The sequence below is a fragment of the Bos grunniens genome, chromosome 1 (genome assembly GCF_055505025.1).
Source record: "Bos grunniens cultivar Pamir isolate PY7600 chromosome 1, Bosgru_T2T1.0, whole genome shotgun sequence".
NCBI lineage: Eukaryota > Metazoa > Chordata > Mammalia > Artiodactyla > Bovidae > Bos > Bos grunniens.
The window spans coordinates 29,858,119-29,885,984 of record NC_141165.1 but is presented as its reverse complement, the minus strand read 5'-3'; the positions used below and the strand labels follow the sequence as shown (position 1 = coordinate 29,885,984).

Sequence of the window (27,866 nt, the reverse complement as noted above, 5' to 3'; positions counted from 1 at the left end):
TATCAGCCCGAGGGTGTCAACCTGCTCCATGGTTGTAGGTATTGGTGTTGCAAAAAGACACAATTCACAGAGGCAATGTGTGCACAATGCTTTACTCTTTACCAGTGAAGAGAAAGAGCAAGATCAGCTTCACTGATGACAGTCCCTATGGCCAGCAGATCTGTATGCACTCTTCTTGTGCTATAAGCAAAGGCCCCAATTCTCTCCCTGCTGCAAACAGATACAGCAGTAGGGTTGGTTGGGTGTCACATGATGCACACGGTTAAGCAGAACAAAGAAGTACGCATCCAGTCCAGAATAGGAAAAGATATTCCCAAACAAAGGCATATGCCCAGCCCAGACTGTGAGAGCTCTTTATATCTTTGTAAGGAAATGTTCTGGGCCCAAAGCACATTCTTATACAACAGTACAGGGGTTGAAAGACTGAGCACGTAACTACCTTTCCTAACACTTTTTTCAAGATTAGCAGTTATCTTCAGATGCAGCAGACTTGCTTTATTATAGTTCCCATTCTGTCACACAGAATAACAAAAGGACACATACTCCAGGCTCAGAATTGAGTAAAAGGAACACTTTTTTACAGCTTCATTAAGGACATTCTGTTAATAGAAGAAACAGGCCCCAAATGGAGTCACTTGTGCTAAGCCCCACGTCAGCAAACCAAGACTTAATACCTAACCTAACAGAAGTTTCAGCCTCTCCCTGGAATGTGACCTTTAGCCAGTCAGTGTAAAATTTCATGAGCAGCAAGTAATCCTGATAAACCCCTGTATTTCACCAAAGGAAGATGATCTTGCTTGAAACTCTGAAAAATGTGTTCATCTGCCTGTTTAAAGATACATATAGTTCTGTCTTTTGAGACCTCTCACCCCCTTTCACCTATACCCTAACCCTCCCATTTTGCTTCAGTAGCTGTCAGTCACTTAAATGTCCTACAGTTCCTTCTTAGTCCACTCTTTTCCTTCAATTTTCTTCTTTTCCTCCAAATGGTCCAGACCCTCTTTTTCATTCCAATCCTACCAGTTGCTCCCATTTCTAGCCAGGATGCTCTAAGTAGCTTCCCAGGAGCAAGATGAAAATAGGCAGCAGGGCCCAGATAAGGTGTTGCTGGGGTCTGAGGGAATGAAGCTGGGACTGGAGGGTCTGAGGAAGGGGGCTGACTTTGTACAGAATCCAAGCATTTAAGGATATGGGCTGGACCAGTCCTATATACCCATAGTGCTGGGGCCACTGGAAACATCTTGGGAACCGCAATAGCAGGTCAGGATCCACAAGTTTCTCCCCTCCGTGCTACTGTCCACACCTGTCCCACAGTCCACAGCTTCGATTCCTGCAGCTACTGCTAGAAGAAGCAAAGTTGTAAGACCAACATGGGGAGCCCTGTGAGTTATGCCCTTTATGGCCAGGTCTTCACTTCTTCCCAGTGCAAGACGGGCAATGCAGCATTGGGAATAAGCTTTACCCAAGACCAAGACCACTGTAAGGACTGATGCTGAAGCTGAAACTCCAATACTTTGGCCACCTGATGCGAAGAACTGACTCCTTGGAAAAGACCCTGATGTTGGGAAAGATTGAAGGCAGGAGGAGAAGGGGGAGACAGGGGATGAGATGGTTGGATGGCATCACCGACTCGATGGACATGAGTTTGAGTAAGCTCTGGGAGTTAGTGATGGACAGGGAAGCCTGGCGCGCTACAGTTCATGGGGTCGCAAAGAGTCGGACACGACTGAGCGACAGAACTGAACTGAACCGAACTGAACTGAAGACCATCGAGCCATCGGCCTCTATTCCCAGGGACCGTCCAGAGGTGGGGACAGAGAACGCGGCGGTGGGAGTGTACGGCGGCTTTGGGCCTGGTCGTGCGCGCCAGAGGGAAAGCGGAATAATGCACTGAAAGGCTGTTGCCAGGTCCTTCCCCTCTGACGTCCCGGTTTCTGACTCACTGACGACCCCTGGAGGTAGACAATCCGTAAAACCTCTTCTACCCTCTCAGGCACCGACTCCACCGCCAAACTCGCCCTAACTTCCGCTTTCAGGCAAAGAGCACAATTCCGGCGTGGGGCCCCGCGAGGCCTTGTGGGAATGGAATATTGTCAGGAGGATTCTGGGAGTCGTAGTTCCTACTGGTCCTTATGCGCACGCGCATTTTCGTCTTCGCCTCCCTGGGCTTCTGATGCTCCGCCCGGCGGGAAAGAGACACGTGAGGTTGTGTGTGGCTGGCCTGTAACTTGCGCGGGCTCAGGCTTTGTCCTCTGGGGAGTCCTCTGGGGAGGGGTCCCCAAGTGAAACGTGACGGACGGACTTGGATCTTCTGTCAATTACAATTGCCAGTTGTAATCGGGCAATTACAGCGGCAAGTGATAATCGCCGAGATGCAGGGTGTAGGAGTGCGTAAAGGCTGGGAGGACGAGGCATCAGAGCCAAAGCTTGGGGGTGCGGAATAGAACCAGGCCCAGCAGCGACGCATTTAAAAGAACGGGGCCTCGAGAGCGCAGAGTGCCCAGCGAGCAAGGCCGCGGTCGTGAAAGGACCCCGAGTCACACGGAGGAGATCTCGGGCGTTATCCCCTGACAGTATAAATCTGTTCTGGATTTCGGTGGGGCGCGCTACCTAGGCATCCTAACTTCAGAAAAATAAGGGCACTGTGGCTGCTGTCCGGAGGGGGCTCGAGGGAAGGGCATTGAAGACCGAGTAGTAGTGCAGGGGGAGGCGATGGGATCCGACGGTGGCAGTGGACTCGGGATGAGGGGGATGCGGGGTTCAAGGAGAGAGAGGAGTTGAGGATTCTCGCACTTCTCGTGTGGGCCTCCGGCCGGTCTGTAGATTGTCTCACTTAGTGAAATTCTTACCCAGAATCTGTTTCAACACCCCACCCACCCTCGCCAAAGACTTGAGGGGTCCAGGAGTGAGCACACAATGTACACTGACACAAAGAACATCCATGCACATAACCACAGGCTGTGTTATACTCACCCTTGTGAGCACACGGGTGTGTAAATAAACACATAGCTGCTCATAACCACATGCTCACAATACTCCCTACCCCAGACAAAGACCCTAGTAAATGTATCCTTCCTCTCAGCTCAAAGAGCCCTCTGCCCAGAGCTGAGGGTGCCCTGCAGGTTGGGCTGCATGTAACCTGCAAACCGAAAGGACACACGTTGATATCCTTGGGCTTCTCTCTGGAAACTTCATACACAGCATTTATCCTTCCACCCTACCACACCCATGCCCACTGTGACTCTCTAACTCTTCCTACCTTAATCTTCCCGCCACCCTGGACTGATGTGAGAGAGAAATGGGGCTTGAATTTAGCTAAGGGTTTTTTCCTGTCTGAATGTGTTTGCTGAGGATCTTCCCAGAGCAATAGTTCTGAAGATATTTGTGTGTGCTGGATTCTTTGGAGATTCCAACGAAAGCTGTGACCCCTCTTCCAAGATAACACACCTCTTTGTATCCACACTATCTGGAAACAAAATTTAAACCCACCAGGGAGCCCTGGTTAAGAACCTCTGTGCTGCTGCTGCTGCTGCTACTAAGTCGCTTCAGTCGTGTCTGACTCTGTGCGACCCCATAGACGGCAGCCCATCAGGCTCCCTGATCCCTGGGATTCTCCAGGCAAGAACACTGGAGTGGGGTGCCATTTCCTTCTCCAATGCATGAAAGTAAAAAGGGAAAGTGAAGTCGCTCAGTCGTGTCCGACTCTTAGCGACCCCATGGACTGCAGCCTACCAGGCTCTTCCATCCATGGGATTTTCCAGGCAAGAGTACTGGAGTGGGGTGCCATTGCCTTCTCTGAAGAACCTCTGTAGAGGTAGATAAGAAGGTCAGTTTCCTGGTTGTCCCCTCTGGAGTCTTCAGGTGGCTCTAGAGGGGAGAAGAGTGGGCCCCCGAGTTCAAAGAGGAATCAGAGTATGAGGAAGGAGCAGTCTCTCCTCCCACCCAACTGTTACCTCTAGTGATGGAGCCAGGCCTTCCGTCTTGCCACACCTCGGCTGGGCAGAGTCAGTCATAAACACTAAATGGTTAGTGGGAGAGTCAGCCAGGCAGGTAGTTCAAGCTTTGTTGTTGTTTAGTTGCTAAGTCGTGTCCGACTCTTTGTGACCCCATGGACTAGTATGCTGGGCCTCCCTGTCCCTTGCTATCTCCCTAAGTTTGCCCAAGTTCACGTCCATTGAATCCGTGATGCTATCCAACCACCTCATCCTCTGTTGCCCCTTTCTCCTTTTGTCTTCAATCTTTCCTAGCATCACGATCTTTTCCAATAAGTTGGCTATTTGCATCAGGTGGCCAAAGTATGAAGCTGAAGCTCCAATACTTTGGCCACCTGTTGCAAACAGTTTAAGCTTTCAGATGTTTAATTATTTAGGCTTAGTAGTTCAGTTAGAAAGACAGTAGGTTGGGACTTCGCTGGTGGTCCAGAGGTTAAGAATCTGCCTGCCAATGCAAGCAGCTGGAACACAATCCCTGGTCCAGGGAGATCCCACATGCTCCAGAGCAACTAAGCCTGTGTGCCTAGAGCCTTTGCTCTGCAACAAAAGAAGCCACCACAATGAGAAGCCCACATACCACAATGAAGAGTAGCCCCTAGAGAAAGCCTGTGCGCAGCAACAAAGACCCAGAGCAGGTAAAAAAAAAAAAAAATTAATAAGATTCCAAAAAAAAGACAGTAGGTCAATCAAATGATTTGTGACTTAGAAACTTAATCAGCCAACCAGCCAGTACTCAGGATTAATTTTTCAGATGGACAGTAGACCATCAGGATCCATCATTTAGAAGGTCAATTTAATGGTCTGTTTATCAGGGAGCCAGTTATGAGCCTGCCAAACAGCTGGTTCATCAGTTAGATAAAAGGGCATTTGGGGTGAGACTATATGGAGACAGAATGTCTCTTCTTGTTACATCTTGAAGACAGTGTAGGTAGGTGAAGAGAAGACTTGATTCCTAGGCCACAAGAGGGAGCTTCAGCTTGCTGGGAAAGAGGCCTCATCTGTGCATGCCTACGTGCTAACTGGCTTCTCCGTTTACTATTTGCAGGGAAAAGAGGAAAAACTGCTGAACAAGGGGCAGGCCGAGTTGCCACTAGAGGGCAGTGTGGCGTCCCTTCACTAGCACAAGCCGCTTTGCATTTGTGGGAGCCCCAGTCACTGACCAGCTTCTGAAGAAAGGGTCCTGAAAGGATTTATCATTTGGGCAGTGCCTAACTAAGACACAAGGGGCTCCATGCTGGAAGCAAGCAGCTAGCTGCCCACCAGAAGGACTTGCCTTTCCTGGGCCCTGGGGAGGAGGGAGGTTGGAGGATGCCTCACTGGTGGGCCCCAGGAACAGGGAGGGGTGCAGCTCCCTAAAGTAGAGGCACGGAGGGAAAGTAGTCCTCTGCTGAGATGCACATCACTTCCTGGGCTGCTTTGCCTTCAGTGCCTCTTGGGGCCACAGAGGGGCCAGACCCATGGCCTCGGCCTCCGGACTCCCATTCCTTTGCTGAACTTTGGTCAGCTGCTGCTTCTGCAGTGGACAGCAACTCTAACTCAAGCAGGAAGCTGGGGATTAGACAGAGATGATGAAGGAAACGAGGAAAGGATGAGCAATGAGCTTTATCTCCCTTGGGAAATCATTGAGATGTTTATAATAAGGTGTCACTTTGTGCTTTTTATCAAAGCACACATGCAGGACTCAGAAGAATTGAGTTATTTTTTTCCCCAAAGGTAAGTGCATGAGCCTGGGGAACTATACCTCCCAGTTATGCCTAGAGCATAATGCTGTGCCTCCAGGTGGCTTCCTGGCTTTAAAAAAAGGGCAGGGACATATTCTAGTTCTGGCTGGTTTTGGTAACTCAGCACAGTTAAAAGAAAGAGTAAGTGGGGGGCAGTAGTGGAGGCTTCATTGTGGGGATGACCCACGCTGCCCAGGGCTTTACCTGTACTCTCGTGGGAGGTGTCATCCTGGTTTACAGATGAGGAACCCGATGCCTGAGGCCTTATACCTGGGAAGTGATACAGAACTGGTCTTGAACTCTATGTGGCTCAGTGGTAAAGAATCCACCTGCCAACGCAGCAGACGTAGGTTCATTCCCTGGGTCAAGAAGATCCCCTGGAGGAGGAAATGGCAACCCACTCCAGTATTCTTCTCTGGGAAATCCCATGGACAGAAGAGTCTGATGGGCTACGGTCCATGGAATCACAAAGAATCAGACATGACTGAGCAACTGAGCACGCACATACAGGTAAGGGGACACAGGCAGGAAAGGGAGGGTGAAGGGCTGGAGGTTGCTAGGTCCTGGGGAAGTTTCTAGGGGGGCTCTGGATATATGTTTTAATTTCATTCAGTTTTAATGAAAAAATTAAAATATGTCTCACCAATTGTCTTACGCCAGTTCAGAAGAACCGCATCTCATTTCTGGTAGCTTTCCATGGCCAGTGTCTACTATATGAACACACAGCTCTAAATATCACCATTTGAAGATCAGTGTGGTTATCTTTGATTAAAATGTTTACTTTAGGGTTTCCCTGGTGGCTCAGTGGTAAAGAATCCGCCTGCCAATGCAGGAGACATGGGTTTGATCCCTGATCTGAGAAGATTCCACATGCCATGGGGCAACCAAGCCCGTGTGCTACAACTATTGAGCCTGTGCTGTAGAGCCTGGGAACTGCAGCTACTGAGTCCATATGCCACAACTACTGAACCCAAGTGCTCTGGAGCCCATGCTCTGCAAACAGAGAGGCCACCGCAATGAGAAGCCTGCACACCGCAACGAGAGAGGAGCCCATGCAGCAACAAAGATCTAGCACAGCCATAAATAAATAATCAAATTATTTTTTAAAATGTCTACTTTGGATAGTCAGGAAAAGCTGGATATGCATCCTGAGTCAACACAATGATACAATTGCTATTCAGTCCTGCCAACTACTTTCAAAGCTGGTCGTTTTTTTGTGGAAAGATTAAATTGATAAACTCAGTCAGTTGACTGATGATTTTATAAAGCCACCTGGCTGTCAAAATGCCAAAATGTTTGTGTCAGGAATACTATATATTCTTTTAGTAAAATCTTGAAAGAAAAAAGGGAATTACTTTAAAAATATTAAAAAGTATGTCTCATCTATATCATGAAATCATGAAATATTTTCTATGGCTATAAAAGAGCTGTCTTTCCTTCCTTCTCTTTCTTTCTTTCCCCCACCTCTCCTCTCAATATGGAAATCTTTAAGACATTCTGTTAAGGGAAACAACGAGAAATATGTCTAAGACATACTGTTAAAGGAAACAAAATATATTTTGAAGGAAGGAAGTCACAGGACAATATAAGTTGAATAATCTTGTTCCTATTTAAAAATTATACATATATCTGTATCTGCAAGTTAAATTTCTGGAAGAATACTTTTCAAGCAGCTCATCGTGTTCCCTCTGGAGGTAGGATTAGAGAACTTCTCCTTTGAAGTTGTTTTCAGTATTGTTTGACTGTTTCCCCATGTGCATGTATTAATTTTAATCATGAAAACAACAAAGCTGGTTATGCAGTGTGCACACCCACACTTGCCATAATCTAAGTCATTGAGACCATTGCCCTGAAACCAAGGACAAACTCCAGCACCCTCAGCTGGGTGCTCAGTGTTTGTTTATAGAAATGAAATGTGTCAGAACTAGATACTGAGGAGGATAGTTTAATGCCATGCATACCCAATGTCTCGGAGAAGGCAATGGCACCCCACTCCAGTACTCTTGCCTGGAAAATCCCATGGACAGAGGAGCCTGGTAGGCTGCAGTCCATGGGGTCGCTGAGGGTCGGACACGACTGAGCGACTTCACTTTCAGTTTTCACTGTCATGCATTGGAGAAGGAAATAGCAATTCACTCCAGTGTTCTTGCTTGGAGAATCCCAGGGACGGGGGAGCCTGGTGGGCTGCCGTCTATGGGGTCACACAGAGTCGGACACGACTGAAGCGACTTAGCAGCAGCAGCAGCAGCATACCCAGTGTCTTAGGAGGCAAAACCTCTGCACTTTTAATATTGGCTCTTATGCAAAATATCCACCTTTACCAAAACAGATGTTGCAAAATTGATTTTTAAAATATCTCCTGATTCACCTTTACTTTAAAATCTTCAAGCTGTGTTTACCAGTTCTGATTTAGATAGATTGCGAGTGGGAGCAAAAAAAAAAAAAAAAAAACTTGCATAGGCTTTAAATATTCAAAAGACAACACACAGCAAGGAGATCAAACCAGTCAATTCTAAAGGAAATCAACCCTGAGTATTTATTGAAGGACTGATACTGAAGCTGAAGCTCCAGTACTTTGGCTATCTGATAAGAGCCGACTTATTGGAAAAGACCCTGATGCTGAGAAAGATTGAGTGGAGGAGGAGAAGGAGACGACAGAGGATGAGATGGTTGCATGGCATCACCAACTCCAGGGACATGAGTTTGAGCAAACTCTGGGAGATAGTGAAGGACAGGGAAGCCTGGCATGCTGCAGTCCATGGGGTCACAAGGAGTTGAACACGACTTACTGACTGGACGACAATACACGATTTTCAGCAATAAAAGAAGACTTTAAGATAAACTGTCACCCAGTCCAGGGCCACCAGCTGTGACACACCCTTGACCACCAAGTCCTGATGCTCCTGTCAGGGAAGGAAGCTGTAGCCCCTCTGTGGCCCAGGGCAGGACTCTGTCCCTTCCGGTCACCCTAGCAGGCCCGGCTTGGCCCGTTGCTAGTCACACTGGCCTCCCTTCCCCATGTGTACTGTAGAGTTTTCTAATTTAAAATGCTTTTATTTAAGATAAAACAATTAAAACTCACTTGAAAAGAAACAGTGACTTATAGGTACAAACCATGAGTTACATGTATGAATATTCTTCAAAAATTTATTAATAGAAACAGATGTATTCAAATGAAACACTGGACAAAAACAGACAAAAAAGGCTGGAATGGCAACGACATTGGAGAATCTCACTTTACATTTCTTTGCACAGAACTAGCACCATTTTAGGCAGAAATCACAGATTTAATTATAATTGCTTCTAATATATAAAATACCTTATAAAGATTATTTAACTATCTAGTAACAAAGTTCTTCCAAAAACTTATTTAAAAATCAATTTGAATTTACCATTTGAAACTGACGAAAATGGTTTAAAAATTGATCCAATTCTACTGCTTGTCAAAGGGAATGAGCCATCATTAGTTTTATTGGGAGAAAGTGCCTGAATTCAGCTTCTAGTTCCCTTCTAACCACCAAGCAGACACAGTAAATTGAATATTTCATAGGAATAAGAGCACATCTAAAACTGGTCTTAGAAAATATTTTCCTAGACTATAAAAATACTAAATGGAATACAAAGATTTCAGCATGTACAGCAAACAGACTACAGCAGACAAATATCGAAGACATACTCAAAACTATCTTATACCACAATCATCATGAACATCAAGTATTATTCTAGTAATTTTTTTATGATTCATTCTGATTCAATGTTTGTTTCCCCCTCAAGTTTTGTTATAATGTCAGATACAGACCAGATTCTGTGTTTCTAGCAGGTTACTGGAGGCACCACTGAATAATTCTGGGTATTCAACTGGTTCTCTCAAAAAGTGCTGAACGTGCAATTGTAGTGCAGCCTGGTTCTTAGAATGGGGGTCAGCAAACCACAGCCCTCAGGCCACAGCTGGCCCACTGCCTCTTTTGTGTGGCCTGTGACAGCCATGCTTAACTCATCCATGGGTCATCTGTGGTTGCTTTCATGTTACAAGAGCAGCGTCGAGCTGCTGTGACAGGCGCTATAGGTGGCCTTTTGGTCCAGAGTCTATAATATTTACTATCTGGCCCTTTATGGAAAAAGTTTGCCCACCCCTGTTTTAAATGAATCACTTCAGGAAACCATTCACTGAACAAGGACAAGGTGAGGTTGTCCCAGATGAAGAGGAGCTTTGGCTGAAGTTTGCTGATTCCATCACACAGTACCAAGGCAGATCTAAAGAATACACATTTGAAATGGCAGCTTTGGGCACTGAAATATTATTCTGGCATCAAGTAAAGTCTCGCTGGAATAAAGTACCTTCCTTTCTCTGTGAACTGACCACTGTGTCTCAAGTTACTCACGTACCTAATTACAGTAACATATGCCCTGTTCAACCCCAAATCCACGTGGGCCCCAAGCATGATTTCTGGCCTTTAAAAACCACCTTGTAACTTTAGCAGCCAACAGAACTAGAAGTGGACCTTCCCATCCTTTTGAATTGGCATAGATTCTCAGCACTGCATCGTGTACCTTTTAGAACCCTTCCCTGTGACATGCTTCATAATAATTGGTACTACCACCACCCAGGGCCACAAACATGTCCTTTTTGATGAAGCGGACTAAATTTTCGAGGGGACACATGGGCTTGGGAGACCGCCTGTGGTGGTCCTGGCAGAATGAAGTGTAGAACGTGATGTCAACACCGTCATAGAGGATCCGGACGGAGTGCTCCCGGGGTTTCTCCCTGTCCTGCCAGAGCTCAAAGACCAACCTGGCCGCAAACCGTGGGAATCTGGCTCCCGTAAGGCCCAAGGCACTGAGAATCGGGGCCAGAGTAACGTCATGAGCAGAGTAGAGGGTGAAGAGCGCCTCCTTCTTGCCCTCTGCTGTGTGCTGCATGCGGCTGACAGTTTGGTTCAGGATGGGGTGGGCACCCAGGAGCGCGTACCCCAGGTACAGCTTCTTCTCCTGCCTCTCTCTCTCATCCTCTATCTGATGCGTCTTGATCACCTTGAAGTGGTCCATGGTGATACAGCCATTCTTGGTGCAGGGGAAGCTGACATTGTGGCAGAAGAGGCAGAGCAGGGAGTCTATGGGGTTGGCAGCCCGGAGCTGCTTGGTGGGGATGTCCACGATCCGGGCCATCTCCTCGTAGGTCCTTTCCAGCTGCCTGTTATTCAAACGTAATAGGTACTGCCGACGCTGCTCCTTCTCCAGGTACTGGTTCCTCAGTGGGCAATAGCAGTTCCCAGAGCAGAACAGAGCACTGGGCTGGTGCCTGAAATAAACCTTCTTCCAGTCAAAATCTGGCAGAAAGCCATAGAGCAGAGCCAGCCCACTCTGCAGCGTCCGGCTCTTGCCAGTGGTCTCTAAGTGAAGCTGCTCTGCAGCCCAGTCACTCGGCAGGAGCTTGTGTTTCTTCAAGTAGATGTCCCTCAGCAGCTGGCCGTTCTGCAGGTGCTGCACGACCCCTGAAACACAAGAGCACCACACGCTTGCCTCACTACCAGCTCAGTGAAAGGGACAGCCAGGGGAGTTGAGGCGCGCCCAATGCTGGAAGGCTTCAGACACTGTATGGTTACATCCTCGAGCCTGGCCTCCACTGCAAGGGACCCTCCAGAAGGGGCTCCCACCAGCATGTTGAAGGGGATTTCGCACAAAGGGATGAGCAGAGTGGGGCCCTGTCCTCTGGACCCACACCTTTCCAGGGAGTACAGGGACCATCTGTCTGCCTCAGTCCCTCCTCTGGAGGAGGGTTGTGACTGGTGGGGCTCAGAGGTAAGACCAGCCTGCTGGGGGAGGTGCGGGAGGTAACAGAGCCTAAGGAGAGCTTTCTCTCTCCTGCCCAGGGACAAATCTCCTCAGAGTGCCTGGAGCTCACAGAAATCAGCCAGGCAAGGAGAACAAGTCAAATCCTGGCTGCCCAGTTCCCTTCTTCACGCCATACTCCCTATTCTCCCAGCCCAAGGCTCTCTGCTCACCTTCTGGGTCCATTCTGCCCAGTCCTGCCCTTTACCTGCCCATGAGCAAGGATACTCTCCCTGCACAGATATGGAATGATCTCCCAGGTACCTAGATGGAATATTTGGGGGAAAAAAAGAGAGAAAATTGCTGAACAGCGTGTTTACTATGCTCCTTTTAAATTAAAATGAGGGGGAAAATAAGAACGTTATGTAAGCAGGTGCCTGTGTTTTGTATAAAGAAACTTTGGAAAGGCACACGATGGTTATCTGGGGGTGACAGGGGCACAGAAATGGGGGGTGGTGATAGAACGTGGGTAGCAGCATGAATTTTAAGTTTCCCTTTAGTAGTTACAGTTTTGAACTACACACAGGAACTATGCCACAGTACAGTTAAAAACAAAAACAAAAACAAACACTGAAAAAGCCTTATCTCAAGTAGGAGAAGGCAATCCAAGATAAGAGCAAGCTCACTCTCCAGCCAACAGGATGTTGGGATGGCCTTTCAGTGTGAGATCGGAGTTCCCTGAGTGTAAACCACGGGCAGGCCCTGTGACCAGTGATGCCACTTATTCAGATGCCCGACTGGTCTGAAAAGCCCAACCAAAAAGATAAGACAACTTCAGGCTGAAATGTGTGGGACAGAGTGAACAGTGTTGGCCCAGGAAGGGGAACAGCTCAGGGGGAAAAAAATAACATGAAGGCTATCTAGATCCTACTCCGAATGAAGAGTATTGAGAGCAGAGTCCCCTCAGAGATCTGGGCTGGGACAGGTCTTAGCATTTCCAAATGACTTGCACAGAGGGGCCAACACCCAGAATCTGTGTCTGGCCCCCAGTTTCTTCTGGGCCTACCCTGCATTCTGAGGCCACCTATGAAAGGCCACCAGACCTTTCTCCTTTATTCCTCACAAAAAAAACCAACAAAGAAAGCAGAAGGAAACTGAGGCCCAAGCCATTCACAGTTAAGATGTGGCCGAGCCAGAGCTTCAGCTCCCATGTGGGCCCAACCTGTGCTCTTAGTCCCGGCTCACATCACCTTCTCCCTACATGTTCATGCCGAAATATTACCCATTCAGGGTGTCTCCTTCTCTCCAAACACAACTTGCATCTTCACAACCTGGCTCCTGTCCTTCCCTTTCTCTTCCCAGTGAAATCCTCATCCTGACTCCAATACTATAATTCCTTTTCTGTCCTTCTCTTTCTCCCCCAGGTGGAATTAACCATTCCCTCCTGTTCACACAGGCTGCTGGACTTCTGAGGCATTCGCTGCATTTGCTGAGCCTAGCATGTGCTAGAACTGTGCTCAGCGCTTTACACACACTGTCAAATGCAACTGGCTACCAGCTCTGTCGGGAATATGTTACATGCCCCACTTCATAGGTCTGTCTACTCCAAAGCCTGTGTTTATTCTGTAAGAACCTGCAGCTGGCAGCAGCACCCTCAGGGGCCTCCATGCCGTGCCATCCAGTCGCCCTCCTGCCCTACACATGGCAGCTGCTAAAGCACCTGGGACAGAGTAGACACTATTGACCAACTGCATCTTACACGGTTCCTGTGAGGTCCCCAAAGTGTGTCACTTATAAATGATTATTCCAACAGCAATGCAAAATTTCAAATAGATAAAAATGACCATTAAAAGAGACCAAGGGAATAGGAGCAAACTACCACAAATAAGATTTCTCCGGCAAGGCTAATTTGAAAAACACTGATGATAATAGGTCAATTGGAAAGAAAGATGGGAATGAGTAAACTACTTGATGCGATTACCCTGACCTCCCAGCCAGCTGATGGACACTGACCCTCAAGGACGCCATCAGATTCTCTCAAGAACGTGACCGTGTAAGTTCATCTCTACATGTGGCCAGGACTGTCTCCATTGACAGACACACAGCAAAACCATAGCAGCAGAGACAGACGGCTTTTTTATCGCTGGGACCAGTCTCTGGAGGCCTAGTCATATTCTTGCCCTTAGAGTCTGTGAGTCATCCTCAGTCTTTATAATAAATGTCCTTTTTTTTCTTTTTGGCTTGAGTTGGTTTCTGTTACTCACCACCAGTGGTTCTCAGCAAGCACAGTTCTGTCCTCAGGGAGGGTTAGGGTTGTCATGGTAACATGGGGAGGAACATTGCTGACCCCTTGTGGGTGGGGGCCAAGGGCTGGACAGTCTTCACGAGGAACTGTTCTCTGTTCTGAATAACTTTTGAATGTACAAGATACTCCCATATGTGAAAATCCTTCAAGTTTTAATACTTTAATCCTTGAAGTTTTAATACTTCAATTTCAAAACTGTTTTTTTGTGTCTACAGACATAAAACCATTTTTGCATAACATCAACATCTACTGAATTTTCCAGAAATAAATTAAGGGACATCTGTCTTTTGTCTTGATCACATTTGTCAAATAAATCATGTCCTGATATACGGGGTATTAAGAGTCATCAATGTACGGGGTATTAAGTGTCATCAATGTACATCCTTTGATCAGTCTGCATTTGCAGCTGTCACCACACCCATCTACACTTACGAGCAAGCAATTGATTACTTCATTCTCTTTTCTAACAAAGGTGTGATCAAACATTTATAGTGAGATATGTACAATTACATAATAAAATCACTTCCTTTTGTTTTTACTTCATATTACAGGTAGGATACCTGATATAACTGTTTTGTAAAATTATGTATATAGAACGGTTATATTTGAATTTCACTTTGGGATAGTTCAGAGAGCACCACAAAATACTTGTTAATAAAAGGGGGCTCTGGTTCTGGTAGGAGAAGGACTCCTCTATTTTTATTTATTTGTTTTTAAAATATTTATTCATTTGGCTGCTCCAGGTCTTAGATGCAGCATACAAGATCTTCAGTTGTGGCATGTGGGATAGAGTTCCCGGTTCAGGGACTGAACCCGGGCCCCCTGCGTTGGGAGCACAGAGTCTTAGCCATGGACCACAAGGGAAATCCCAGGACTCCTGCTTTAAACTAATGCAGAGCTTGCGCATGTGGAACTAATTAGCAAAAGCTTTTGACAAAACTCCTTGTTCAAGGCTAGTCCTCCAGAGCCTTCATCTTGCCCCACTTGGTCATTTACTATCATTCTCCCCAATAATAATAGTTTTCAAAACATGGGGAAACCAATGGGGTTTGATGGACCTTCTTTCCATCAAAGCTGAGGTCCTAAGATGCTGGTGGATCAAGAAACAAAATATGGTCATCCTGATTCCTCCAGAAAGGCCAGTGACCACACAAAGGTCCTGTGAGGTCTCAGACTGAAGACATAGGAAGCTGGAACCTCTCGGGGGCACCAGTTCTTTCTCGTGCCAACCCACAGTTAACTCACCAACCTATGCTGACAGTGTACTGGCTGCACAGTAGTATGAGCAGGGCCGCAGAGGGAGAGATGGCTTTTGTGAGGAACACACTTGCAGGCTCCATGTGTGGTGGGGCTCTACCATATGCATGTCCCTCAGATCTGGGCACTGAAACCTTTTCGCTGTTTCGTCTTAAGTATCTAAGAATATGGGACTGGTTACATACATCGTGGCCTATCCATAGTGGAAGAATATGCAGCTATCAGAAATTATGTTGTTGATGAACACATATTGGTAGGGAAAGATTATCACAATACATTATTAAGTGAAAAAGTGGGCTACAAAATAGTGCTGAGGAAGATACAACCTGTGAGAATGAGTGTGTGTGTGTGTGTGTGCATACCCATGACTGCATACAGATATTAACACTGCTGCTGCTGCTGCTGCTAAGTCACTTCAGTCGTGTCCGACTCTGTGCGACCCCATAGACGGCAGCCCACCAGGCTCCCCTGTCCCTGGGATTCTCCAGGTAAGAACACTGGAGTGGGTTGCCATTTCCTTCTCCAATGCATGAAAGTGAAAAGTGAAAGTGAAGTTGCTCAGTCGTATCCGACTCTTAGTGACCCCATGGACTACAAGCTACCAGGTGCCTCCATCCATGGGATTTTCCAGGCAAAAGTACTGGAGTGGGGTGCCATTGCCTTCTCCGGATATTAACACTAATGGTTATTAATTTCTTTGGTGAGATTATGAGTGCTTTAGATTCGTCTTCCTTTTGCCTAATTGTCATTCCTACTTTCTCTTCCATGAATATATATATTTTTAATAATAAGAGAAAAGGCTATTTTTAATATGTAGAAATCAGATGGGACTTCCCTGGTTGGAGCAGTGGATAGGAATCCACCTACCAAAGCAGGGGACATAGGTTTGATCCTTGTTTGATCTGGGAAGATCCCACATGCCTTAGATAACTAAGCCTGTGCTCCACAACTACTGAGCCCACATGTGAGAAAAGTCACTGAAATGAGAAGCCAGTGCAGTGCAATGAAGAGTAGCCCCCACGTGTTGCAACTAGAGAAAGCCTGCACACAGCAGTGAAGACCCAGTGCGACCAAAAATAATAAATGTATTTTTCAAAAGCAATGTTTAACGAGATACCTTGGTGAGCTCACAGCCGCTTCAGGTCCTAGTGCTGACTCACCCTCGCGCCCACAGCGTCTCACCCGAGGCCCGCTGCTCGCGTCTACCACACACGGGAGTGGGTGGAAGAGCAAGTGGAGGAATGGTCGATGTACTGACCTGTCTGCGTGAGCTCTCCCATCTCACACAGCTGGTGACTGGAGTAAAGAGGCAGCGAGTGCAAGGGGCTTTCGAAAGAGGCTCCAGGTCCTTTTGACATGTGATTCACAAAAGCCTCCAGTTTAGAGTGATACGGCTTCCTAAAGAAACAACAGAGAGTTGGCGGTCAACGTGCTCTGAAAAAGTCCACAACGATTTCACCTGCAACAAGCAGTATCCCAAGTGAGCCATGCCCTTTCTCACCCGCAATAATAGTACATTCCCAGCTCACGATTACTCGCCTGCTGACACCTACATATAAACCCCCGACTCAGTAAGGCCAGCCTGAGCCCCTGCCATCTCCGAGTGCCCATCTTCTCAAGCCCTGTGGGGGTTAGCGCTGACCTCACGCACTCTGTTCCCCAGCCCGCACCGCTCCTGTCTCCCTCTCCAGGAGGCCACTGACCTTACCAGGCAGCCAAGCCTAGGTTGGGGGTCGTCCTCGATTTCTCCTTCCCCTGCCCTTGCCCATGTGCCGTCCTGGGCTGCTCTGCTCCTCTCTCCTATCCCTGCATCCCTGAGTAGGTTTTGGCTCCGTTCCAAGGAGCCTCATGCGCCCATTAGCCTACTCTGGCCCTGCCTGACTCTGAGGCCCAGGGCTCCCCAGTGCTGTTCTCTGGCCACACATAGCATCTGCCTTCTGTACCCCACACTTGTTCTTGCACCCTTCCAAGACTTTCCACATGCTGCCTCTTCCTCCTAGAAAAGGCCACCCAACTTTCACTGGGGTAACCTTTAATCCTTCACTTACATGACCTCTGGAAAATCTCTTGTGAAAAAAATTAACTGATCAGGATAACCCATATCTCTACAGCTCACTATGCATTTTGCACATATGGTATCTCACTGCATGTGGGGTGATAATGAAGAGTGGGAAAAAAACAGGTTATGTATGAGATCTTATGAAATTTATATTATTTATATTTCTGCCATGAAGTCACATGTGGTAAATCAAGATTTATCAGTCTAATCACAAATACACAATTTCCCTGAATAATGAAATTACCTATGAATATATATATACATTTTCTCTGAATAATGAGATGATCTATGAATATACACACCTTTCCCTTGAATAATGAAATGGCCTATGACTGTTTATACATTGTCCAGCTAAACAGAGGTGGACAGATAGAGTAGTTCCCAACTAAACTAAAGCAGCATGAAAAGAAGCAAAGATAAATTGTTTAATGGCAGACCCCTGCTGTCTGAAAACCTAATTAACTTTGGCAATGCTTTTACAATGGCTGCAAAAATGGGTTTATTATCTTTCGAAAACATAAAGCTAAAAAAAAAAAAACCATTACAAAAATATGTTTTAGAGAATGCTAATTCTGACATACAGTGTATAGTCTAATAAATCACCCTGTATTGCTACAAGACATTATGGCTTTCCATAAAAACAGAGGATGTTATTTTCCCTGAGGCTGAAACACATATATATTTGCAAACTGGGAAATAAAATGTCCAGACTGATAATGAGGCTGCTGAAATGAATCCACATAAACAAAGGCTATCTATCAACAGGAGTCAGATATTCTGCTCCAGGCCATTATTTCAGGTTGGTGATGTCTGAGGATCCAAGAAAGCTTTGCTACCAATTTTAGAAATGAAATTTCCCCACTCAAAGTGTTTGCTGGGAGGTCCCAGGTTTTCAGGGAATCTGATTGCTTAATGATGCTTTAATATCTAACTGTATTCATGGAAACCTGTTTCTGATATGGAAAAATGACAATTCATGGAAGAAAAACTTTACTTATGGATAATATAACAAAAGACTGAGTCTTTTAATCAGGAAGAGGACCAGGTAACCTGAGTCCTTGGGCCTGTCCTGGATCTGAATGATCAGGTCCTGAGGCAGGAGATATATGGGCCCCAGAGTGAGCGGCTGTAATCTGTCTCCTGAAGACAGATATTTCAAGATAAAGATAAAGCAGGAGCAAGAGGAAGCTGAGTCCTGCTTGGATAAAAGATAAAGAGACCACATATTTCTCTTTCTTGAGGTCAGAGACCCCCAAACTATGCATGCAAAGAACGGATCCTTAGGAGAGGGGGTGCTAGACCATAACATGTTCTGTCAACTTCCCTGAGACCTCTGCACTGGAATCTATCCTGGCTAAAAGATGCACGTGCACACACGGGAGGGCCTTTAGCCAGACCAATTATGGACTTAAAGCCAGACAAAGCAAGATGACCGGCCAGGGGAAACCCGGAAGAACTGCCTCCAAAAGCACAGGACTCTCTCTCTGAGCCAGCCCATGCTTCCTCTGCACATATATGCTCTCTTAATAAACATTTTAGTTATCTCACTACTTTTCATCTCTTTGCTGAATTCTTTCTTCAAAGCAGACAAGAACTAGGGAGCACAGCAGCCTAGGTTCAAACCCTGGTAGGGGAACTGAGATTCCTGCTTCAAGCCATCACAGCTGAGGCCGCCCCACAGCCTCCCAAGATCAGTTCTTCCCACCTCATATACCGCTCCACACCTGGAGTGAGAGGGTCCCTAGCACACAGTAGATACCTCAAAAACACATGTAAATGAATTCAACTGGGAAGTGCCCCACACTTAGATGCTTCAAGAAAAGTCCAAGCTTTCTATAATCTGTAGCAATGAATATAGAAAGTTCCCATGGTTTATTAAAATATCCAGATTTCAATGGAAATATTAAAAATAAAGGCAGTCGTAAGTGAGCCTTACTTATATGACAGACTCTCTTTGGTCAAATTTTAGTCTCCTCTGAACTCTCTTCCCAACCAGGCCTTGATCTTTGGATTTATACCTGTCTTTGCATTGCCCATTTGTAGCAAAAATCCTGCTAAAGTCAGTTTAGCCAGAATCTCGTACTCTTTTTTTTTTGCTGTGCTGGGTGTTCGTTGCTATGCAGGCTTTTCTCTAGTTACAGTGTGGGGCTTCTCTTTAAGGTGACTTCTCTTGCTGCAGAGCACAGGCTCCAGGTACACAGGCTCGGTAGTTGTGGTGCATGGGCTTAGTTGCCCCGAGGCATGTGGGATCTTAGTTCCCTGATCAGGGATCAAACCCATGTCTCCTGTATCAGCAGGCGGATTCTTTACCAGTGGACCACTAGGGAAGCCCAGAATCTCCCACTCTTGGTAGCTGATCACCCTTGATACCTGATCAAATTCCTCAACCCCAGTTGTATCTGATCACCTGGGTCTGCTTTCATCAGGAATGCCGTGGAGTCAGTTAACTGGAACCCCTTCACCCTGATGTGTCCTCCTAGTAACTCTCCCTCCCCTGACCCCCACCCTGCTCCTTGGCTAAAAAGCCCCCCTTGTCTATGCTGTATCTGGAACTGAGCTCAGTTCTATCCCTATTGTATAAACTCCTCAATAAGATCTGTTTTTAATGCTTTATCTGCTCTTCAGCTCTGGTTTTTCTTTAACAGTTAGATACTAAAAACCATTCTCTGCTTCTTGGGAACTTGGTTAGATCCCATTTTTGAGATCCTAGCGGTTAAGTAGAGTCACATGACTAAGTATTTACCAGTGGAATGGAAGGATGTATGCCAATCTGTGTTTAGGCTTTCAGATCACGGGTGTGCCCCCTTCACACTCTCTTCCTTCCCTCTGGCCACGATTCAGGCACTCCTGCAACCCAGGTTCAGTCAAGTACACGTGCCCAGGGCAGCAATGCAGGTTCAGTCAAGTTCACCTCCCTAGGGCATGGCGGGAGCAACAACCTGGAAGGAACCTGGGGCCCTGAATGATCAAGGAAAATTACACAACCTAGAATACTCATCTCAGACCTTCATGCAAGAGATAAACTTCTGTTATTTAAGGCAAGGCATTCCTGGCTCCCCGTTTTATTTTTTACAGTAAGTCCCCTACATACGAATGAGTTCTAGTTTGATAGCACATTCATAAGCCCAACAGTTAGCCTAAGAAGTCAACTAACACAATCAGCTATAGAGTCGTGTACTGTAATAGGTTCATAATACTTTTCACACAAATAATACATAAAAACAAATGCAAAAAATAAAGACTTTTACTCTTACCATACAGTACCTTGAAAAGTAAGATAAGTACCAGCTACATCACCACAGCTTTTACTCTTGATTCCAGACATCCTGGGCTTGAAATAAAGCTACTGAACTACTGTGCTCTATATAGCAAAGTACACAAAAGCACAACTTGTATAGGTTGCACACACATGACAATGTACGGCAGACACGTGAACGAACTTACATGACTGGACATGCGAACACATGTTCACGTCTTTGAAAATTCGAAACTTAAAGGTTCATATGTAGAGGGCTGCCTGTATTTTTATTTTTTGGCCATGCTACACAGCTTGCAGGACCTTAGTTATCTGACCAGGGACCGAACCTGGGCCCATGGCAGTGAAAGCACTGAGTCCTAACCACTGGCCCATCGGAGAATTCTCCTTGGTTCTCCTTATTATAACAGCATGCACAGAAATGACTGTATCTGTGATGAGGAATTTTTCTTCAGGAAATACCCATGTTATTGTATTCTCATTGGAAATCTACTTTCACATTGAAAACAGAAAGAGCCAGCAGTGCTACCATCTTAAGCCTTCAAACTATTTGCTTCAGAGTTCTTACTTACATTTTATATACATTTTCATGCCTATTTATTACACAAAGCTCTAGACAGAAGCCCTGAGGCTAATCCACACACATATAAGAAAATGTATTGTGCTTTAGCCATCATTTGAGCAATTATTGAGTTCTGCACAGACTAGTAAGACAAGCAGAGAGAGGTATAAGACCAGTGACGCTGTTTATTCAAAAAAGCAATTCAAAAAAGCTTGCATGGCTGGAAACCAGAACAAGTTCATGCCACAGATTTTTACAGTTTATGCCAATTAAAGAATTTATTTTTTATAGTATTAATAAAGTAAAATGCTAAAAAGATAAACAATATACTTTTCTCAGTCTTTGGTTTTCTGGGCCTTTTTGCTCTACTTGATGTGATTACCCTCCCCACTCCCCCTTCCTGAAACTCTCCTTCCTCAGCTCTTATAACATCACTCTCTTACCTTCTTCCTGTTTGCAACTTCTATATCTCCTTCAGGGACCCTTCTTTCTCTCTGTGCTATAATTGGCTGGTGCTCTCAGGGCTCTGTTTTTGGCCCATTCCTCACCCCACAGGCTCTGTGTGTGATACCATTCAAGCCCACAGCTTCAGCTACCGTTTACATGCTACCCTCTCAAATCGACCTCCACCTCCCTGCAGGACAATGTTCCTGAGCCCCACAACTACTCATGAAGAGGCAGCTTCCACTATAAAGACTCTGAGAGTCATGGGAGGTGTCCTTGTAAAGGGAAACATTGGGGTGTCTGGCCCCTGCTGTTTCAGCTCAGTGCACCCCCACCTGCCAGCCCAGAAGTCTCCTGCACCAGATGGGAGTAAAGGGTGCACTTCAGAATGCTCTGCCTCAGAGGAGGCTATAAAATTAGTAATTCGTGAAGATGAACTGGCACCTGGGAACGCAGCAGGCCCAGCTGGTGACCCAGATCCACAGTCCCAGGGGACAAAGAGTCCCAGAGTGGGTCCCCTTTGCTGGAACACCTCCTCACTCTTACGCTAAATGTGTGTTTATAATGACAAGTCAACATTTATTGTTATAAAAGATGGAATTCATTAAATCCCATTAATTAATTAAACGTGTATATTCTACCCACTTTCTAGAAAAGATTAAAGTAGCTCCTAAAAATACAGAATGTGGACTAAAATAGACCTTCCCTGATGGCTCAGTGGGTAAAGAGCCTGCCTGCAATGTTCGAGACACAAGAGAGAGATGCAGATCTTCCTGGGTCAGGAAGATCCCCTGGAGAAGGAAACAGCAACCCACTCCAGTATTCTTGCCTGGAAAACCCCACGGACAGAGGAGCCTGGTGGGCTACAGTCCACAAGGTCACCCAGAGTCAGACATGACTGAGTGACTAAGCATACACACAGCACACATTCTATCCACTCTCTAGAAAAGACTGAAAGTAGCTCCTAAAAATACAGAATGTGGACTAAAATAGTAGAACTAGGCCAAAAAGTCAAGACCAAAGGAAATGACGCAGAGGTGGCTGGGGCAGCTGGCTCCTGGGAACTGTGCCGCTCAGGTGGCAGCTGCAGAAGTGGCCTCGTCACGGGTCCTGCCATTGCAGAACGAGGGGCCCTTGGGCCTGACCTGGCCTTGTGACCACAACCACTCGGACAGGAGAAAAGGCCAGGCCTGGGAGACTCCAGGCTGCTGCAGTGAATGAAACACCATTGCTCAAATTCTCAGCGGGGACCAGGTTCTGCGCTTTTCTGCATTACCACAGTTAGACCTCACCAGGATTTCACAGCTGAGGCTCAAATCTACTATGATAGACGCATGAGAGACAATGATGACCGGTGATTCTTATTGGGCTCCTGAATTCATTCTGCAACCAACCCAGTCTAACAACCAGGCTCGGGCTGGGCACCAGTGATATAGAATGAGTAAGGCCCAATGCCCTGCAGAGCCAGTGGTGTGGGAGGGCAGAAACAAGGATGCTGGGAGGAGAGCCTGATGGTAGGGAGGAGGCTAGTCTGCTGCCCAGCGGCCCTGCCAAGTGGGCTCCTTTCCTGGGAATAGCCAGATGGCCCCCAGGGCCCTCAGGGTGCCCAGGGGCCTTCCAGCATCAGCTGATTGGCTTGGGTGCAGATCCATTGTCCCACCCGAGAATCTGAAGCCCAGCCCGAGAAAGGTGAGCAGAAGCTAAGAGCTGCCCATTAGCGCAGGGTACCTCCCACAAAGCCTGTGAGGCTGATCTGGGTCCAGCCAGCTCAGAGGCCCAGTAGTCCATCTGTCCCTGGGTTGTTCAAAGTCCTGTACAATGACAAGACTGAGTCAGCTGTTAACACACTGAACCTCTGCTGTGCCGAAGGAGAGAAGCCACTTCCTCTAGCCGCCTTCCCATCACCCTGGATGCTCCAGCCCAGTAACTAAAGGGTCAACATCCAGCACAGCAAGTGGCCTCTAGCCCTGCCCTAAACATAAGGCTAGTTAAGGTCTGGTCATTAAATATTTTGTTCTGAGGCTCTTCCTGTACATCCCTCTTTTCAGGTTGAGTGAGACAGTGGTGGTGCCTGATGCAAGCAGAGAAGACCCCCTAATGCAGTGGGAGAGGTTTCCTGGAAGGGGTGCCATCTCAGAGGGTCTTGGAGGAGCTATAGGAGGGGACCAGCAAGCCAAACCACAGGTGCAAAGGCCTGAAGGGTGAAGAGCCGGCAGGCAGTGGTGGGCAGGGGCAGAGGGTCCCAGCAGAAAGGCTCCGCAGAGGGCTAGAGATGAGGAAGAAAGCCAATGACTGCACACGGGCTGGACTCCACCCAGGAGGTTTTCCAGGCTGTGGGACCTGAGGACATGCATCCATGCTTGTTGAACACAGAAAAGAAGACACAAATTCCTAGGCTTCAAGCTTTGTGACATCCAGCAGGAAATGAAAGCCTAGGGTCATGTGGTATTTCATGATGTTTTTACATAAAATGGTTCACTTCATCTTTCCTGTGATATCAGACAATAAGAAGGCTGAGATGCAAAGGGTTAGCCTGGAACTCCTGGGTTCACACTGCAGTCCACTGTGAATGGACAGCCCTGGCTGCTGGGAGGCAATGGTTCCACCAGGCTGGTACCCACAGCATTCCATCACCATAACATCTTCCCCACGGAGTACTTCCCCGTCTCCTCCCTTCATTCAGTAAACTCTGCCTGGGAGATAGTGAGATCCCAACACACCTGCTGAGGCCTGGCCCATTGCTTTACTGCTAACCGTGCCTCTCACTTTAGAACCATGCCATTTCCACAGGCACACTTCTCCTCTCTTTTCAAGTATTTTTCATCCTAAAGGCTGTCATCCAAGAGCAGGTTGTCTCTCCTCCTGTGAAGAATGAAAAGCCTGACGTAATGCTTTCCCTGTAAATGACTTTGCAGCTGGTGATATGCAGCCTTCTCATCCCATTTACTCCTCACCCCAACTCTGCATGGTCAGCAGCAGCATCCCCATTTCAGAAACAGAATGCTGAGACCCAGAGAGAGTAAGGGACATACCTGCAGCCCTGAGTGGAACAGCCACTCCCAGGGTCTGAGGACTCCTGGCCCAGTGCTCACTGCACCATGTCTCAACTGTTTCTCAAACTAAACAACAGCAGGAAGGGAGACTGTAGATAGCAGACTGGCCAGGGCTCAAATCTCAGTTTATCTGCTGTGTGGCCTCAAACAGGTGTCCTCACCTCTCTGGGCCTCTGTCCTCTCAACTGTGAAATGGGATTACCCTGCAGGATCGTTCTGAAGATCCAAATCCTGGCAAACAGTACCCACGGGATGTGCGCAGGCCACTCCCCCACCCTGTCATCCTGTTTTGAATAGTTTTCCAGCCACTCTTTTGATCTGAAAAGAGGTTCTTTTCAATGACTTTTAAGAAAAGTACGATTTACCTGTTAGCCACCAGAGTGCAGTCAATTTCCGGGCGCTTCGTTTTGGGAATGGCGTACAGTGGGTACCTGTCCCCGTGTCGAATGAACACGTGCGCAGAGACCAGCTTAAAATGATGTGGGGCGTGGCCTGCGTGAGAAAAGCACGTTGTGGGGCGTGGCCTGCGTGAGAAAAGCACGTTGCCTGGTTGTCACTCAGCAACAGTCTATCCCTGCAGCTCGCAGAGGCCGGGAGGGGTGACCATGGTGGAAGGGTGCCATGCTGGCTTGGAGCGAGGGGGGCCCTCTGACTCCCTCACAAGGAAGGGCAGAGCAACGGAAGAAGGCTGCTTATGCCCCAGAGTCCCAGCACTCACAGGGAGGCTTTGGGGTGTGGCTGGGGGCTGGAGATCAGTGAAGTGGGGGCAAGACTGCTCAGGTAGCCTCACTCACATCCACAGACTAGGGGGAGGCCCATGGAAGTACTGGAAACCATGATTTCTGCTTTAAATCTTTCTCTCGTGAAACAAGACTGGGCAGAAAGAGATAAATACTCAACATCTTCTTTGATATACTTTCAGAAAACCAGAAGTCAACAGAGAAATCATATTTTCCTACACCTTTAATGTCAGACACCATCAGGGTATGATTTGGGAGTTCTAAGCCCTGAGAGAGCCCACCTGGGAAAGGGTTGAGCCTAGGGTGACCCCCTAGAACCCTTCAAGGCCACATTTCTGCTCATTCTCACTGAAAATCAGGATGATGGCAAACAACTGTGGAGGCCTTCTTATGTGCCTCATGCTGCTCAAAGCAGTTACTTACTCGTCCCAGCAGCCCTGTCTGTGAGTAGGGATGACTTGTTATACCCATTTTACAGATGAGGAAACTAAGACCTGGGAACTCATTCAAGGGCACAGCCCAGTGGTGACTGTAGGATTGCAGTCCCGGCTGTCTAGCTCCTTAGATGCTGTGTGAAGATGCTACCATGTCGGGCTGCACAGCTGACCTACCTTCCATGCTGCGCTCAGCCACACCTGGAATGTTGCAGTACAAAAGGGCTTCATATACCGGGTCCATCACGGGGGGCTCCGTTGCCGGGTCAGGCATGATTCTCTTTCGACTCTTGCTGGTCACTCCATTCTTGGTTGCCAACACTGGGATCAGGTGGACTGCAGGGAAAGCAAAGTAGGTCAGGAAACATGTGATCATGGAGGACACATGCCAGTTAGAGGACCCCAGAGGGCAGCTAGATTTTCACCGGAATTCACCTCTCTCTCAGAATTAGGCTGGACTTCAATGCATCAATAGCAAAATGTCAGCTTCCCATTCAAGCACTCTTTAAAAAAATTTTTTTTAATTTATTTTTTAATTGAAGGAAAACTGCTTGACAATGTTGTGCCATTTTCTGCTGTACAACAACACAAATCAGGCATAATTATATATGTGTGCTGTGCTCAGTCATTTCAGTCATGTCCAACTCTTTGCAACCTAGGGACTGTAGCCTGCCAGGCTTCTCTGTCCATGGGATTCTCCAGGCAAGAATACTGGAGGGGGTTGCTGTGCCCTCCTCCAGGGGATCTTCCCGACCTAGGAACTGAACCCATATGTCTGGTGTCTCCTGCACTGCAGGCAGATTCTTTACCCACTGAGCCACCTGGTAAGCCCATAATTATATATAACTATCTTTTAAAAATATTTATTTGACTGTATTGGGTCTTAGTTGTAGCACATGGGATCCGCATAGCAGTGTGCAGACTCTCTAATTTTGGCACACAGGCTTAGTTGCTCTGTGGCATATGGGATCTTAGTTCCCTGGTCAGGGAACCCATGTCTCGAACCCATGGATCAAACCCATGTCTCCTGCACTGGAAGATGGATTCTTAACCACTGGACTACCAGGGAAGCCTTGAGTCCCCTCCAAGCCCTGCCTCTTTCTCAACACCCTCCCCCTCCCCTTGTCAATAATTACCTATGTGACACCAGGTGGGCCACCCAGAGAGAGGGGGCCTCACCCACAGTGGTGAAGGAAGCAATCTGATTACTTCGTTCTGAACCCCCTTTGAATTCTGGTAAATACTTAGGCAGAAAGCCATTATCTACCGAGTGCCTATGAAGTGCTAGACATGTGTCTGCCATATCTCATTTAATACCATCTGCCTTGCACTCTGGGGCCCCCTGAGCCCAAGCATGGGTATCTGCTCATTAATTCTCAAGAGACTATTTTACAGTGAAGAGAGCCACAGACCCAAGGCAAGGCTGAGGCAACTGCCCAAGGTGTACTTGCTGGAGGGAAGACATCTCACTGTCACCCATCTGTCCCCAGGCCAGGTTCTCCCCCACCCCCATCTGCTGGATGTCATGGATGGACACTGCAGTCTGTTATGCTTGTCCAGACAGCACCCCTCTTTCTGTTGGGGAACCCCTCCTTCCCTGCCATGTGGTTCAGCTGAACTGCCAATCACAATGTCAAGTACAATACAGATAAGAGGAGGGGACTCCTTTTCTCCTGGACACTGATATCTAAGAACGGAAACCCAGGGCTGCCCCAGTCATTTGTCCCTCCATGGACAGCCTCTGCCTGCAGTGGCCAGAGCAATAAATGAGGAGAATTATCAGAGAGAAAGAGGAAGGAAGATCTGAGGACATCCAGCCTCTGGGCCCTGAGTCCAGATGTGGCTGAAGTGCCCGTTCGATGTCCCAGTTCTGTAAGCCAAGAAAGTCTGCTTATTACTTAAGCTAGTCTCACGTGGGCTTCTGTTCCTTTCAACCAAATGAGTCCTGGTTCACACATTTTATCAATTATTTACAAGCAGCTGTAAGTGCATCTCCTAGGTTAGTAGTACTCAATCTTTCAAAGAGTTCCCAATTCAGAACTACCTACAATAACAATCGTTGTATTTTTACCATCACCAACTGAGGGAATATGTGAAAATAGGTGTGCCCATGAGTCATTAAGAGGAGATGAAGAAGAGGTAGCAAGAATACACAGAAGAACTGTACAAAAAATGTTCTTAATGACCCAGATAACCTCTCTGGCACTCACCTACAGCCAGACATCCTGGAGTGTGAAGTCAAGTGAGCCTTAGGAACCATGACTACAAACAAAG

General features: G+C 47.1%; 1 protein-coding gene and 1 long non-coding RNA gene across 11 annotated transcripts in view; one reads left to right on the top strand and one right to left on the bottom strand.

Moving 5' to 3' along the window:
• The first annotated feature begins 5,037 nt into the window (after nucleotides 1-5,037).
• LOC147379210 (uncharacterized) lies at nucleotides 5,038-7,099 on the top strand. Its single transcript, XR_015152999.1, has 2 exons — nucleotides 5,038-6,223; nucleotides 6,500-7,099. It is a non-coding gene; the product is annotated as an uncharacterized LOC147379210 (long non-coding RNA).
• A 1,747-nt stretch (nucleotides 7,100-8,846) lies between these two features.
• The window catches only part of PXYLP1 (2-phosphoxylose phosphatase 1), a 90,185-nt gene continuing 71,165 nt past the window's right edge, over nucleotides 8,847-27,866 (bottom strand). For 6 of the 10 annotated variants that reach the window (XM_086370546.1, XM_086370655.1, XM_086370500.1 and 3 more), the window contains 4 exons: nucleotides 25,770-25,928; nucleotides 24,784-24,910; nucleotides 16,303-16,442; nucleotides 8,847-11,205 (listed from right to left, as the gene is read on the bottom strand). In XM_086370546.1, coding sequence (XP_086226672.1) covers nucleotides 10,268-11,205; nucleotides 16,303-16,442; nucleotides 24,784-24,910; nucleotides 25,770-25,928 — 1,364 coding nt within the window. In that variant the 3' untranslated portion in view covers nucleotides 8,847-10,267. Of the gene's footprint in view, nucleotides 11,206-16,302; nucleotides 16,443-19,846; nucleotides 20,062-24,085; nucleotides 24,228-24,783; nucleotides 24,943-25,769; nucleotides 25,929-27,866 lie in introns of all 10 variants that reach the window. The other 4 variants (XM_086370876.1, XM_086370994.1, XM_086371076.1 and 1 more) reach the window with 3 other exon arrangements.